This window comes from Tupaia chinensis, unplaced genomic scaffold (assembly GCF_000334495.1).
Source record: "Tupaia chinensis unplaced genomic scaffold, TupChi_1.0 Scaffold149383_1, whole genome shotgun sequence".
NCBI classification, from domain to species: Eukaryota; Metazoa; Chordata; class Mammalia; order Scandentia; family Tupaiidae; genus Tupaia; species Tupaia belangeri.
In genome coordinates, this window is record NW_006209227.1 from 1571687 (window position 1) to 1585427 (window position 13741).

Below are 13741 nucleotides of genomic sequence, written 5' to 3' on the forward strand. Positions count from 1 at the left end.
GGCAGAGAGGCAGGGGAGCCTGCTTGGAGAACAGAGGCAGCCAGCTGACAGCCCGGCTGAGCTCCGACCTGATGTGAAGCTCTCTTAGAAACAGAAGATTTACTGCTGAGTGAGGCAAGCCAGGCTATGAAGGAGAGACACTGTATGTCCCCACTTAATACATACTGAATGTCTGCACTCTATGACTGAAACTGACGGGCTAAAGGATGTACAAACACAGCAGGTGGATGTGAATGCCAGATGTGGTGTGTATGGAGGAGTGGGGCCTGGGGAAGAACATTTGGAGGAGGGATACGAAGACAGCATTGTTGAGACAGGGAGGTAGTGTTGTTATATTTTGATCAACTCAACCGGAAGAAATGTTCACATATTGAAATGATCACCTTGTAAGCTAAATAATGCGATCGAATGTATTTAAAAAAAGTAAATATAAATAAATAAATAAATAAAATAATAAAATAAATGGTCTGTTAATGTTTGTGGGCATGACTCCCACAGTCCCTTTTGAAAAGGTTTTGGAAAATAGGAAAAGTAGTCAGACTTTTTGTCCTCAATCCGAAGTAACGTTTTAAGATGGATCCATCAGTGACTGTCACAGAAAGCTGTGTGCCCAGGATTTGAGCTGCCCTGGAAAAACTCGTCCTCTCACTGCTCTGTTTTAATTGCCAGCCTTTGAGACAAAAAACTCTGATGTCACATACCCAGTGAAATGTATTTGTTTATGGTAATCCCGGCCTCCTACTCTTTTCTGAAATACCTGGTTCTGTAGAACACGTTGGCAAGGTATGTTATGGAACAAGCAGATCAACAGCTTTTTTTTTTTTTTTCTCTCTGTGATTATGAAAAATGTGCTGGAAGCCTCTGATGATTTTCAAATCCTGAACTATAGGTTGAAAATAAAAGATGAACATAGATGAAGCCCTCTTTTACTGATGGACAGGGTGCTCTATAACAGGAAAGTTTCTGTTCGCTTCTTCCTTCTGGAAAACAATGAGGATCCTGCTCTCAGTGGGCACTTCAGTAGGCAGATTTCAGCATAGATGAGAAAGCAAACCGTGGGTTGTTCTTAAGCCCCCAGGTCAGATCATGTCAGTGTTTCCAGAGTACAACAGAATGGTAGAAGTTGGCTTTAAGCTGAGCCTTTGCTAAGAGTCAGCCAACCTGAAAGGATTTATTTATTTATTTTGGCCTCGGTAATGTCTAAATGATGATAAGTATTCAATATAAGTCTCTCTTAGCTCTCTGGGGTGGATCTGCCTGAATTGGTTATGACCCCCAGAATCCAGAAACTCCAGGAGAGTTGGTTAAGAATGTTTTATGGGAGAAATCCAGTGTAACACAGTAAAAATACATTTTAAGTGTTCAGAAGTATGTAATTTGCTGCTTTTGTTCACGAGTATTTTTAATACTTCTGGACAGAGCCTAACTGCCTCTTTCCTAGGGAGATATGATTTCAGTTTCTTAGGTGAATGTACGTTTTATAAGTTTTTAAAGAAAAATTAGACATTAAGAGACATTTAAGTGCTTTACTCTTTATATAATGTCACTAAGAAAAGCCAGGAAAATCAGGGTTGGGTTTTTAATTTATTTAGTTAATAAATATAATCTATTTTCCACCATTTTGTTTGTTATGGCTGGTACCAAAGTACTTTTAAATGTTAACATTTATTTGATTTTGTTTTATTTCAGCAGATGTGCATAATAAATGAACCTATCTCTGTTCTTCATCGTGGGCTGGGGCAGTGTTTGACATCTAGCTTCTTGGCATTCTGACACACGGGCGATTTAGCTTAGCTCAGCGTGGTTTGATGCCCCCCACTGTGTGACGTTTAGCACGTGACTGACACTAAGGGGAAGAGGGTGCAGTCTGTGAGGCCATGCCCGGGCGTGCGTTCACAGTGTGCAGCAACTCTGGCCTTTGCCAGGGGCCTGGGGTTCCTCTTCTGGAAAATGAGTGGTTTGGGGCAAGTGGAGTCCAAGAATCCTGGATCTGAGTTTAAAACCCTCTGGGTTGATAGTCCTCTGACTGATGCCACCTCTTGTCTCTCTTTTTCTTTCTTTTCACTTTAGGAGAAGAGAATGCTGGCGCACCACTTACAAAAGACGAGAGCACCTCCGTGTCACAGGGCACAAGAGCTTTACCAGAGAAGTCACTGCAAAGATCAGCAAAGGTCATTGCTAACACATTTTCCCCATCCAAATGGCAGTCCCCGAGCTACTTTCCAAAGGTCTCTTGTGATTCAGTCAGGACTGTAGTGGGTCAGTTAATCAGAAAAGTCAGTGGAAGCAAGGAATCATAAAAGGTGAATTTTTTCATAGTTTGAAATATGTAAGTACACTTTCATTTGCCTGTCTTTGAGAACAAGGCCAGGGCCTTTTCTCTGAGTTTGGGGAGGTTGATTAGCATTCTGTATTATCTTTCTTGCTTAAATCACACCTGTAATGCAGCATTGGTCCAAACTTCCAGTTTGGATCATTTAAAGTGGAGTGAACATTTAGGTACTGGAGAAGCAATATGGATATAAACTCCTAGATTTTTTCTTTGTTTGTTTGTTTATTCATTAAAATTTTATACATTTAATGGTAACATCACTTGCTTGTAAGTTGAATATACCCAACATGAATATGCTTCACACCAGTCCAGTTGAGTGCTTTGATTTTGTTTTATTGTCATACGCATATCTAATGCAAAAATAAATGTTTAGTAGTTCGTTAACAGATTTTCCAGAGAATTCAAATCACTTATCTTAGAAACAGCAATTGTAGTTACATTGTGTTCCACTGTTTCGCGTGATTGGATTTTATTTGCAACTGTATATGCTCGTATCTGTGCCTTTTCAGATGTGAGCTTAGGCCCGGCTGACTCTAGCTGTGCAAGTAGTGCATGGCGGAGCGGTGACAGGCACAGATAAAGTGGCATCATAGCAAGGCTTCGTATACAGAGGCGTCTGTCAGTAGGCTTAACCTGGGAATGCAGATTGGACCAAACTTCCAGTTTGGATCATTTAAAGTGGAGTGAACATTTAGGTACTGGAGAAGCAATATGGATATAAACTCCTAGATTTTTTCTTTGTTTGTTTGTTTATTCATTAAAATTTTATACATTTAATGGTAACATCACTTGCTTGTAAGTTGAATATACCCAACATGAATATGCTTCACACCAGTCCAGTTGAGTGCTTTGATTTTGTTTTATTGTCATACGCATATCTAATGCAAAAATAAATGTTTAGTAGTTCGTTAACAGATTTTCCAGAGAATTCAAATCACTTATCTTAGAAACAGCAATTGTAGTTACATTGTGTTCCACTGTTTCGCGTGATTGGATTTTATTTGCAACTGTATATGCTCGTATCTGTGCCTTTTCAGATGTGAGCTTAGGCCCGGCTGACTCTAGCTGTGCAAGTAGTGCATGGCGGAGCGGTGACAGGCACAGATAAAGTGGCATCATAGCAAGGCTTCGTATACAGAGGCGTCTGTCAGTAGGCTTAACCTGGGAATGCAGAGTGGTCACTCCCGGCAAGTTGGTCAAGGGAGTCTCTCAGCTGCATCTCAACAAGAGGACTCCAAAATTATACTGTACATGCACTACTCCCATTGCCCACCCCGTTATCCAGCTCTTAATTGCCGGCAGCATAGAACCAGGCACCAGGCAACATGCTAGAGGTGAAGGGTCACGACCTGTGGGAAGCCTGGACCTGAAGGCTGGCTCACAGACCCATTTTGTTTGTGCAGTATTTAAGAAATCGGACCTCATAGCTTACATCTTTAAAAAGGGGGGAGGGGAGTATGCACATAAAAGATGAGACTTTTGGCTTCTCTTGCCAAAACAAAATATCAGGCCATATTGGGCTGCCTTCCTAAAAGACTTAGGTTGGAGCTGGGCTGAGGCAGCACTCTGCTGATAGACTCGAGTCCTACAGTGGGCTACTGCCCTCTAACCCTCCCCTGCTTTTGGATAATGTCTGTTAATGAAGGCAACCTAAACTCACAGGCGAAACAGCTCTTACATGCTGTCGTAGTAGTCATGGCAATGACTACTAAGGCCATATGAATCACGAGTTATGGCACACTGTTTAGTGCAGTTCCGTGCTGTCAGAAAGTAACATTAAGCGAGGACTTCTGGTTCACACAAGATGTCACAGACTCGCTTCTGTTTGCTCCTCCCACTAAGCACAGCTATAAATGTGGAAGAGACAAGAGCCAACCAGAGGAGAGTTCTGAACGGTGAGAAGAGGAAGGTCAGCTAGTTAGAGACCCCAGGACTAGAGAAACGACATGGTGGCAGGCACCTCACAATCTTCACCAGCAGAAGGCGACTCGGACACCATGTTTCTGAATCTCAGCCTAGCAATGGAAGGCGGCCTGGGTAGACCCATTCCTCATTCAGATGTAACAGAAATCCCTCCAAACACCAGGCAATCCCAGCAACACCTGTACAGGGAATCGCCTGGGAGCCCTGGTGACAAGTGGCCCCGAGGATGAAGATTTCTCTCTCCCACCAAGAAACACCACGCATCCTAGTGGCCGCACCAGGCAGATGCTGCTGTAAGAACCGGCCCAGCCGAGGATACCTCTGTGTCCTCTCTCCTACCCAGAGGCACCAGACAGCCTGAGGATGCCAGTGGAAGGGGTCTTGCCACAACAGGCAGCCACTGTGAGAAGCCCCTTTGTGCTCACGGGGTTGAGACCCCCCTCCCCCCCAGGGACACTGGGGAAACCAGCTAGACCCAGTATAGAAGATCCCGCCACACTGAGAAGCCTTAAATGGGAAACCTCTTTGTCTCTGTAGGCTGGAGATTCCCATTCTACACTTAGACCAGGTGGTCTGACCTGAGGAAGTTCCCTCCACCCCACAGGCCGTCCCTGTGAAGACTGTGGAAACCCCAGTGACACGGCATTACCAAATGTGCCAAGACAGTACTGCACAGGCTCTGAAATGAAGTTGTCATGGGAACCAAAGTTTGAAAGTACCAGAACCTGCTTGCTAAACCTAGACAAGGTGACTGCCTTCTCAGATAAAAGGCTTACCTTCTGAGTCTCTCAACATGAGAGCCTAGAAGTCCAGGATAGAAGTGAAAACCAGGAAATCACAACTTGTGTGAGAAAAGACAATCACCTGTTCTCAACACTGAGCTGTTGCAGCCATCATGAAAATATTTCAACAAGCAATTAAAATTCACTTGAGGGAAGGCTAGGGAACCAATCCCACACAGTTAACTGTGGTTCAAATCCTGACCCTGGTACCTTGAAAAGTGCACCAAGCGGATGTGTGCCTGTCCAGATTGTGATGGAGACATGGAGGAAGAAGGGTCGTGGCATGACCATGCCTCATTGGGGGTGCTTTCTCTCTATGAGCCCATGCACCCCCTGGCAATCAAAAAGAAAGAGAGAGAGAAAAAGAAGAAAGTTCCCTTGAAACATTTAAGAAAATAGAAAAACCTCAGCAAAGAAATATAAGTTATTAAAAAGAACTGAATGAATTATAGAGCTGAAAAATACAGTAACAGAAATAAAATACTTGCCAAGTGGGCTTCACAGTGGGATAGAGATGACAAGCATTGACTTGAAGACTGATCAATACAGTTTACCCAATCTAAACAAAGAAGAAATTGATGGGGAAAACATGAACAGGGCCCCAGGGAGCTGTGGGACAATAAAAATTATTCAGCATTTATCTAACTGGATCCCAGAAGGGGAAGGTCAAGAGAGTAAGACTGAGGCCTCACTACGTGGTGCCAGTGGGAGGGCGCCCTGTGCAATGGCAGAAGCCAGATGGGAGGCCGGGGTTTAGTTCCCAGCCCAACCTACATGGTCTGGGTACCGTGGTGCACTCCGTGGTGTCAGCTGACTGGGAGGCTGGGGCAGAAAAGATCTTGACCTGGCAAAGACCTTGTCAAAAAGTGCCTATCTCAGGCCAACAAGTGGCATAGTAGTTAAGGTGCTGGACTATCACATGGCCAAGAGCAGTTTGAGTCCTAGACCTGACAGCTTAAAACTCATGTCAGGTACATGTATGTGCATGCCTAAGATCCCAAGAGGAGAATGAAGAAGGGTCTGTAGCGTGGCCACCTCCCGGGGGGTGGGGGGAGGGGGGAGGAGGGTGATTTCTCACTTTCTCTCTCTCTGTCTCTTTCTCCAGTGAGCACATGTGCCCTATAGCAAAAATCTCTAAATAAATAAATATTTTAAAAGTGCCTGTCTTTTTCTGTCTCCCTGCCTTACATAGGCTTGCTGTCTTTCACTCTCTTATTTAAAAATGAGAACTGGGAACAAAATATCTTAAGAGATTCTAGCAAAAGCTGTACAACATTAATGTGTAGTGGTATTCATCTGCACAGTTGCAATCCCTTTTCTGATCAAGCTTGTATTCGGGTTAGAGAATACCGTGACTGAACAGTTCCGGGACTGAGGATTTTAGGGTGGGTGAAGTGGAAGGACAGGAGGGGTGAGGTACTTGACAGTGTAGTAAGAAGACTTGAAGGGATGGAGTGTGGTGGCTCTGGGGAGGTAGGATTTAAGGCTTAGATGTAGCAGACAGACTCAGAGCAGGAAAGGACGAAGGCATGAAAAGCCTTGGTGTGGTCTAAAAGCCTTTGGAATGTGACACGAGAGAGGGCAGAGCTGCTAGGTGGAGCAGTCTGAGGGCGGATATTGGGATGGGACTAGCCTGAAGGATGCCGAGGGCTGGCCATGAGGAGGAGTTGCTGAAACTAAATGGAAGTGAGGCTGCTGGTGTTGGAGAGAGACAGGAATTGTGGGTACAAGATGTTGACGGGGTCAGTCACCCGGTGAAGGTGGGGGAGGCAGGCCTTAGCCAAGTGTCATGGAGTGCCCAGGAGGTCAGTGGGAGACAGTAACAGAGGGCAGCCTGGACCAGAGAAGGACGCAGAGACATTCACGAGGTGGACACAGGGTGCAGCACAGGCAAACCTGGACACCGGTGCTGGGTGGGGAAGGAGCAGCCTTTGCCCAGAGGACCTGGAGCCGGCAGTGCTTACGACGGGTGCATGCAAAGGGGCAGCTGGAGCTCCTGAAAGAGGACACAGCAGTTTATTCAGTATAGAAAGGTGTTTTCCAAGGAGAAGAAAGAATTGGAGGAAGGACAGAGAGCTTACAATGGATGAGAAGACAGTGCCCCAAGACACTCGTCCACGGGTCTGGAGCTGGCGAGTGCTTGTGGGAGAGGCGAGGTGGGCTCCCCTGGTTCGGTGGTTCTCTGCGGACAGACTGAGAACTCCCACATGAAGTCGGAGAGCTGAGCAAGGGTAGCAGTCAGCTCAGTAGCAGTTCGAATCCTTTCTTAGGAGTCTAGCAGGAGGTCAACAGCTGTTCCAAGGAAGGGACAAAACTGGACTGTCTACGGCAGAGGCTGATACAGTTCAGGAATAATGCCCCTCTGGGTGCCCCTAAGGGAGAAGACTCACTTTCCAAAGAAAGCCTCTCTGTTGGCAGAAATAGCATATACACACGGTAGAATGGTGGCCCAGATGGTCACCTGCTGAATTGAGAGACTGAGTTTAATCTGGGAAATAAGGAAGGTTAAATACTAATATTTCTCCTACTGGCTGTAGAAGGCATAATTAAGAACAGTAACTTATTGGGAACCAGCAGTTAGTGTAATGGCTATGTCACTGGATTCCCACGTAGTCAACCGCTGTTTGTGTCCCAGACCTGGTGACTTAAACTCACGCCGGGCGCGTGTGCCTGCGTGCCCAAGATCCCGAGAGGAGAATGGAGGAGAAGGAGAAGGGATTACGGCGTGACTGTCCGCCCTGGGGGGGTGATTTCTTGCTTTCTGTCTCTATGTCTCTCTTTGTCTGTCTGGCGAGCACAAGCACCCTATAGCAGAAACCTCTTGGGGACCACAAGCCCCCTCTAGCAGAAACCTCTCAAAAAAAAAAAAAAGAAAAAAAGAAAAGAAAAAAGAACAGTAACTTATTTATGTCTAATAACTTTTTAAAGCAACTTAAAAAATGGGTCGTTAATGTGAGATAATGATATTGTTCATGTGAGAAAAACATAATGTGGAAAATGTACCTAGAGGGCCAGCAGGTGGCATGGAGGTTAAGGTGCTGGATTCCACATAGTCAACTCTGTGACTTCTGTCCCAGACCTAGTGGCTTGAAAATCACTCTGGGCACATGTGCATGCATGCCCAAAATCCCAAGAGGAGGATGGAAAAGGGGTCGCAGTGCGGCTGTCCCCCAGGCGGTGATCGATCGATCTCTCTCTCTCTCTCTCTTTCTCTCTCTGGCGAGCACTCATATTCTATAGCAAAAACTAAAACAAAAAGAAGAGGAAAAAATACCTGGAGTCCCATTTCCCTGCTGCAGCCTCCCATATCGCTGTAAGACTTAGGTCATGGCTTCCAAAGCACTTTCTTTTTAAAGAATTATTTTTATTTAACTTTATTTATTTTATTTATTTTTAGTTTGACCAGAGAGGGATAGAGGGGTGGGGGTGGGGGGAGTGAGAAAGCAAGCTGCCAGATTAGGGACTTGAACCACTGTCGGCCATATGGGAGTCCAGAGCCCCTAACCACCACTCCACCTGCTGGCCTCAGCACTGTCATCTGATTTATCCCTGTGTCGCAGTGTTTTTCCTTGGTTATGTATACTTACTAGCTACTTAACTTGTAACTTAAATATGGATTAGTCACAGAGAATCACTGAGAAACACTTCGTTTTCACCCAGAAGCACTACTGGACTGAGCTAGTTGATCAAAGCATGTCCCACTGACGTCCCCACCAGTTGCCCAGCTCTATGGAAAACTGGTATTGACCATATCTTTGGTGTTTTCAGGTGGTTCACATCTTGGAGAAAAACCATTCTCGAGCAGCAACTGGCTTCCTCAAACTCTTGGCCGATAAGAACAGTGAACTGTTCAGGAAATACGCCCTGTTCTCTCCCTCAGACCACCGAGTGCCTAGAATTTATGTGCCTCTCAAAGACTGTCCCCAGGACTTTGTGTCCCGACCTAAAGATTACACCAACACGCTGTTCATCTGTCGCATTGTGGACTGGAAAGAGGACAACAACTTTGCTCTGGGGTAGGTGATCTCTGGCAAGAAAAACCACAGGCCACAGGCAGAACTCTGGCTAGGTGGCCTTCAGGTAGACTTTTTCTGTGCTTTAATTACTTTTTCTTTATTAAGATGTTATACTTGGTGTATTTTCATCCCAATTCTTTAGAAATTGCCCTTACCTGGGGCTGGCAAGTGGCATGGTGGTTAAGGGCTCTGGACTCCCACATGGCCATCTGCAGTTCAAGTCCTGGACCTGGAGGCCTGCTTTCCTACTTTCCCTTTCTCTCTCTGTCTCTCTCTGGTCAAATTGAACAAATAATAATGATGATAATAAATGAAATAAAATAATTCTTTAAAAAAAATCGCCCTTACCTGTCACCTCCACGGATAGTGTATAGGTTTCTTTAATTACCAGGCCCACCACCTTTTTGTTTTTGTTTTTTTGGCATGAAATATAAGCAGTGTCTGAACCTCTGCTTGTGTTTTGTTATGTCGTGAATCGCATTTGCACTTGTGTACTGTGGAGAATTCACTGCGCAGCCAGCCAGTCTTCTTTCCTGTGCCAGGGTGAAAATATGCAAAGTCCAGACTTCAGGAAACGTCAGGCTCCTTTGTTTTAAAATATGAGTATGGGACCAGCAGTTGGCATAATGGCTAAGTCACTGGACTCTCATGTAGTTGACTGCAGCTCGAATCCTGGACCCAGTGGCTTAAACTCACGCTGGGCACGTGTGCGTGTATACCCAGGATCCCGAGAGGAGAATGGAGGAGAAGGGATTGTGGCATGGCCATCCCCCCGGGGGGTGATTTCTCGCTTTCTGTCTCTCTATCTCTTTCTGCCTTTCTGGTGAGTGCACACGCCCTATAGCAAAAACCTCTCCAAAAAATATATATATATGAGTATGAAGACATGTTTGAATGATGCAATTTGTTGCTATTGATATTCAAAGGTTTCATCTGTGGCATTAAAAACTAAATGATCCTAGGGGCCAGCAGATGGGACACTGGACTCCCACATGGTCCACAGCAGTTCGAGTCTTGGACCTGGTGGCTTGAGGATCATACCAGGCACATGTGTGTGCTTGCCCAGAGGCCCGGGAGGAGAATGAAGGCGAGGGGATTGTGGCATGGCTATCCATCCTGGGGAGGAGGAATGATTGCTCACTTTCCTTCCCATCATCTCTGTCTGTCTCTCTCTGGCAAGCGCACGTGCTCTATTGCAAAAACCTAAAGCAAAACAGAAAAACTAAATGACTACAGTAAGCAGCAAAGGGTAGCATGTTCTTGTGGAAGCTGTCAAAAATCAGTCTAACTTAATAGACATCACATAGTCCCGGAGCGTCATATTTTCATCTGAACAGCTGGGCCAGCTCTCTGAGCAAATGCTGTGCTTATTCTCTTTGTAGAACTGGTATTTATTTAGAAATAAAAGCAATGTTAAGTTTAAGCTATGCCTTTGTTACAGATGCCCTACACCTCTGCCCCTTATGCCTCGCAGGAAGTGAAAGTCAGGAGCAGAGCCTGTGCTGGCAGCTCCTTGTAGTCTGGCTGTGACTTGCTTGTTGTCATCGCCTTGTCTGGGGTGGACTCTCCTGTGGTGACAAGGGCCCCAGCCGAGTGCATGGCCACGGTATGCTCTTCTGCAGGCTGACTCCATCCTCAGGCCTAGCAGAGTAAACTGTGTCAAACCTGCATGTCATACCAATGCAATTTAAGAAGCACTGCCCTGGGACCAGTATACATATGGCATAGCGGTTATGTTGCTGGGCTTACACATGGCTGATTGCAGTTTGAGTCCTGGACCTGGTGGCTTGAAATTCACACTGGGCATATGTGTGTGTGCCCAAGATCCCTAGAGGAGAATGGAGAAGAGATTGTGGTGTGGCCATCTGGGGATGATTTCTCACATTTCCTCCCCCTGTGTCTGTCTCTCTCTTTCTCTCTGATGAGCACATGTCCTAAGGTAAAACATTCTCAAAAAAAGAAAAAAAAAAAAAAAAGAGGAAAGAAAGCAGCATCACTGCCCTGTGCACGTTTCCTGTTCCGTGGCCGTCAGTGACTTACATGACCTCAGAGCTGCTTAGGGTCAGCTGCACTTTCTTTTCTGCTCTCCAGTGGCATGACTGCAGTGCCATCATTTTTAAGCCTAACTCATTATCCACAAGTGACGTCAACCCCTGATCCCTAACTAGCCCTTCCCACGGGCTGGCCAGTTTCTCACCGTTGAGTCAAAAGGCCTGAGATTGGCATGCCACCTGGCCCTGCTGATTACGCAGCCTCGCTTTGTTTGGCAGGGAGAAGGAGGACTTTCACATCGGCTCAGGAAATCCGGCCTAGTCTGTTATCTGCCGCTGTCACGTCCCTGCATGCACACTGGATTGGACTGCTCCCTCAGTGTGCAGGTTGTGAGGGTGTCGTCGGGACACCTTTGGGGTCCACGTTCTCGGACTGCCTGAGTGGCCCATCGCCCCATTTTTATAGCTGACCCATCACTCAAGCGGGAGCTCTTTTCTTGTGGGTAAAGTACAGCTCCCACCAGAAAGAGCAGTCAGACCTGTGGGGCAGAAAGTATGTTTGCTGGCTCTAAGGGAAGAATATTTTAAAATGACAATCGTGTATTAATCATGTAATTCTCAAAATTAAAAAAAGCAGATGTATATTTAGCTGGAACATAATGCTTTTCCTCTGTGTTCTTAACAGAAAGACATTAAAAGTCTTTTTTTATTTTTTTTTAAATGTGCGTTTTAAAATCTTTATGAAAAAGAGAAACTTTGTCTGAAATAAAATGTGGCCTGTTTCCACGATGAAGTTCGTGGACATCTGTCGCATGTGGGTGAGGGCAGCAGCTGTTGCGTGCTGGTGGTCGCATTGCCGTTTTGTCCTGGCTGTTACTTGCCAGTCTTTAGGACCTGAGGTCACTGTTTGCCCATCAGAACACGCTGTGCATGGCGGCTCAGTGTCCTCTCTGCCCTTCGCTGGGCTTCGGCCAGGAGCGGAAGGTCACACCTCCTGTGGTGGAGGTGTTGGGCCAGCTTCCACAGAGACCAGACTCAGTCGATTAGGCTAAGGTGGCCTCTGCAGGTATTTTTCTCCTGCCCTTCCACTCCTACCCCTTGAAAGTGTAGAACTTCCTCTTCCTATGTAATTGTACTCATTATTCGAGTTAAAGTCATTTACCTCTTTCATAGGTAAATTCTGTTTATTCTCCAGACGGTTTTTTTTTTTTTTTGCTATAGGGTGCGTGCGCTTGCCAGACAGAGAGAGAGACAAAGAGACAGAAAGTGAGAAATCAACCCCTAGGGGTGATGGTCACGCCGCAATCCCTTCTCCTCCATTCTCCTCTCGGGATCTTGGGCACGCACACACACACGCCCGGCGTGAGTTTTAAGCCAGAGGGTCCAGGACGCGAACCGCAGTCGACTATGTGGGAGTCCAGCAACATAGCCATTACGCTAACTGCTGGTCCCCCAGACGGGTTTTGATAACTGTGTGTGAGGGTCTATGTTATGTTGTCTGAGAAATTCGAAGGTAACAAGGAACTGTAATCGAATGCAGAAAGACTCGTACATAAATGTCAGAAGGATCATTTGATTCTAGGAAATGGAATCCCACCAGGGCTAACTTAAATAAAAGGAAGGACTAACATTAGAAGCTTGTGGTTCTCCTAAAAACCAGAGCAGGAAATGGGGTAAGTCCCATGAGAAACTCAGAACTAATAAGGCAGCAAAGGAGTCACAGCTTCCATCAGCCACCCGGCCAGCCCAGCCACCGCGGGGCCTCCTCTCTCGACCCCTCTCTGCGTGGGAGCTGCACTCATCTGCCCCTCTCCACATGTGGCTGTCTCCCCACATGACAGCACCCATGGCCCCAAACCGCTCTGCCAGCTCTGCAGGTCACGTGCTGAGGTCTAGATCACATGGTAGAATTTCTAGGGTAGAAAATCAGACTGGACTAGCTTGAGACAGGTGTTTTGTCTGAGTTGTAGTTTCAACAGAGACAGGAGGCCAGGGTGCCGTGACCCACTGCCTAGTTAGCAGGACTGCGGGCCCAGCCCTCGACAAGGGCTGTGGATAAAGCAGATGAATGACTGACCTGTGTCTCTTTGACCTCTAACTATAATACAAAGCCGAAGTTGTAAGTTCTTCCATGGGAATAAAATAATTTGCAGGAAGCTTGGAGGAGGTGGGTGAAGGGAATCCAGGTTCACTTCTTGGAGGACAGAGGCCTCTTTTGGTAAAAGACCACTTTGACAGAAAGGGCAGAGTGGGTGGGAAGGACATGACAGGCAGCTAGAGGTGCTAAGAGGCCGTTGCAGTAGACGTCTGGGATGGGGAGGCCCTGGAACAGTGGGGTGCAGTGGAGGAGACAGAAGGAGCAGGGGAGACTAGATTGTCCCAGGTGCAATGACTGCTAAGAAATGGGGCAGGAAGGACAGACTCTTGGGTGAACTTCCAGGCGCCTGACATGGGCCTGTGGTGGGGTGCTGAGAGCATTTCCCCGTGAGATTCACCAAGGGTAACCTTGGCTCCCACCATGCCCTCACTGAGGCCTCGGTGCTTGCCGTTTCCCAAGCTGATTATAGTTTTCATAAATCCAAACTTGGGCACATTACACTTCCTTGCTAGCAATGCTTTGCCCTCTCCCTAGTGTCTGTGTGGCAAAATACTCAATTTTCTTTTCTTTTCTTTCTTTCTTTTTTTTTTTTTTTTTGG

General features: G+C 46.3%; 1 protein-coding gene across 3 annotated transcripts in view; it reads left to right on the plus strand.

Moving 5' to 3' along the window:
• Window positions 1–13741, plus strand: part of DIS3L2 (DIS3 like 3'-5' exoribonuclease 2) — a 456478-nt gene that overhangs the window by 169395 nt on the left and 273342 nt on the right. For all 3 annotated transcript variants that reach the window (XM_006171133.3, XM_006171131.3, XM_027769346.1), the window contains 2 exons: window positions 2071–2171; window positions 8806–9053. In XM_006171133.3, the coding sequence (XP_006171195.1) occupies window positions 2071–2171; window positions 8806–9053 (349 nt within the window). The remainder of the gene's footprint in view (window positions 1–2070; window positions 2172–8805; window positions 9054–13741) is intronic.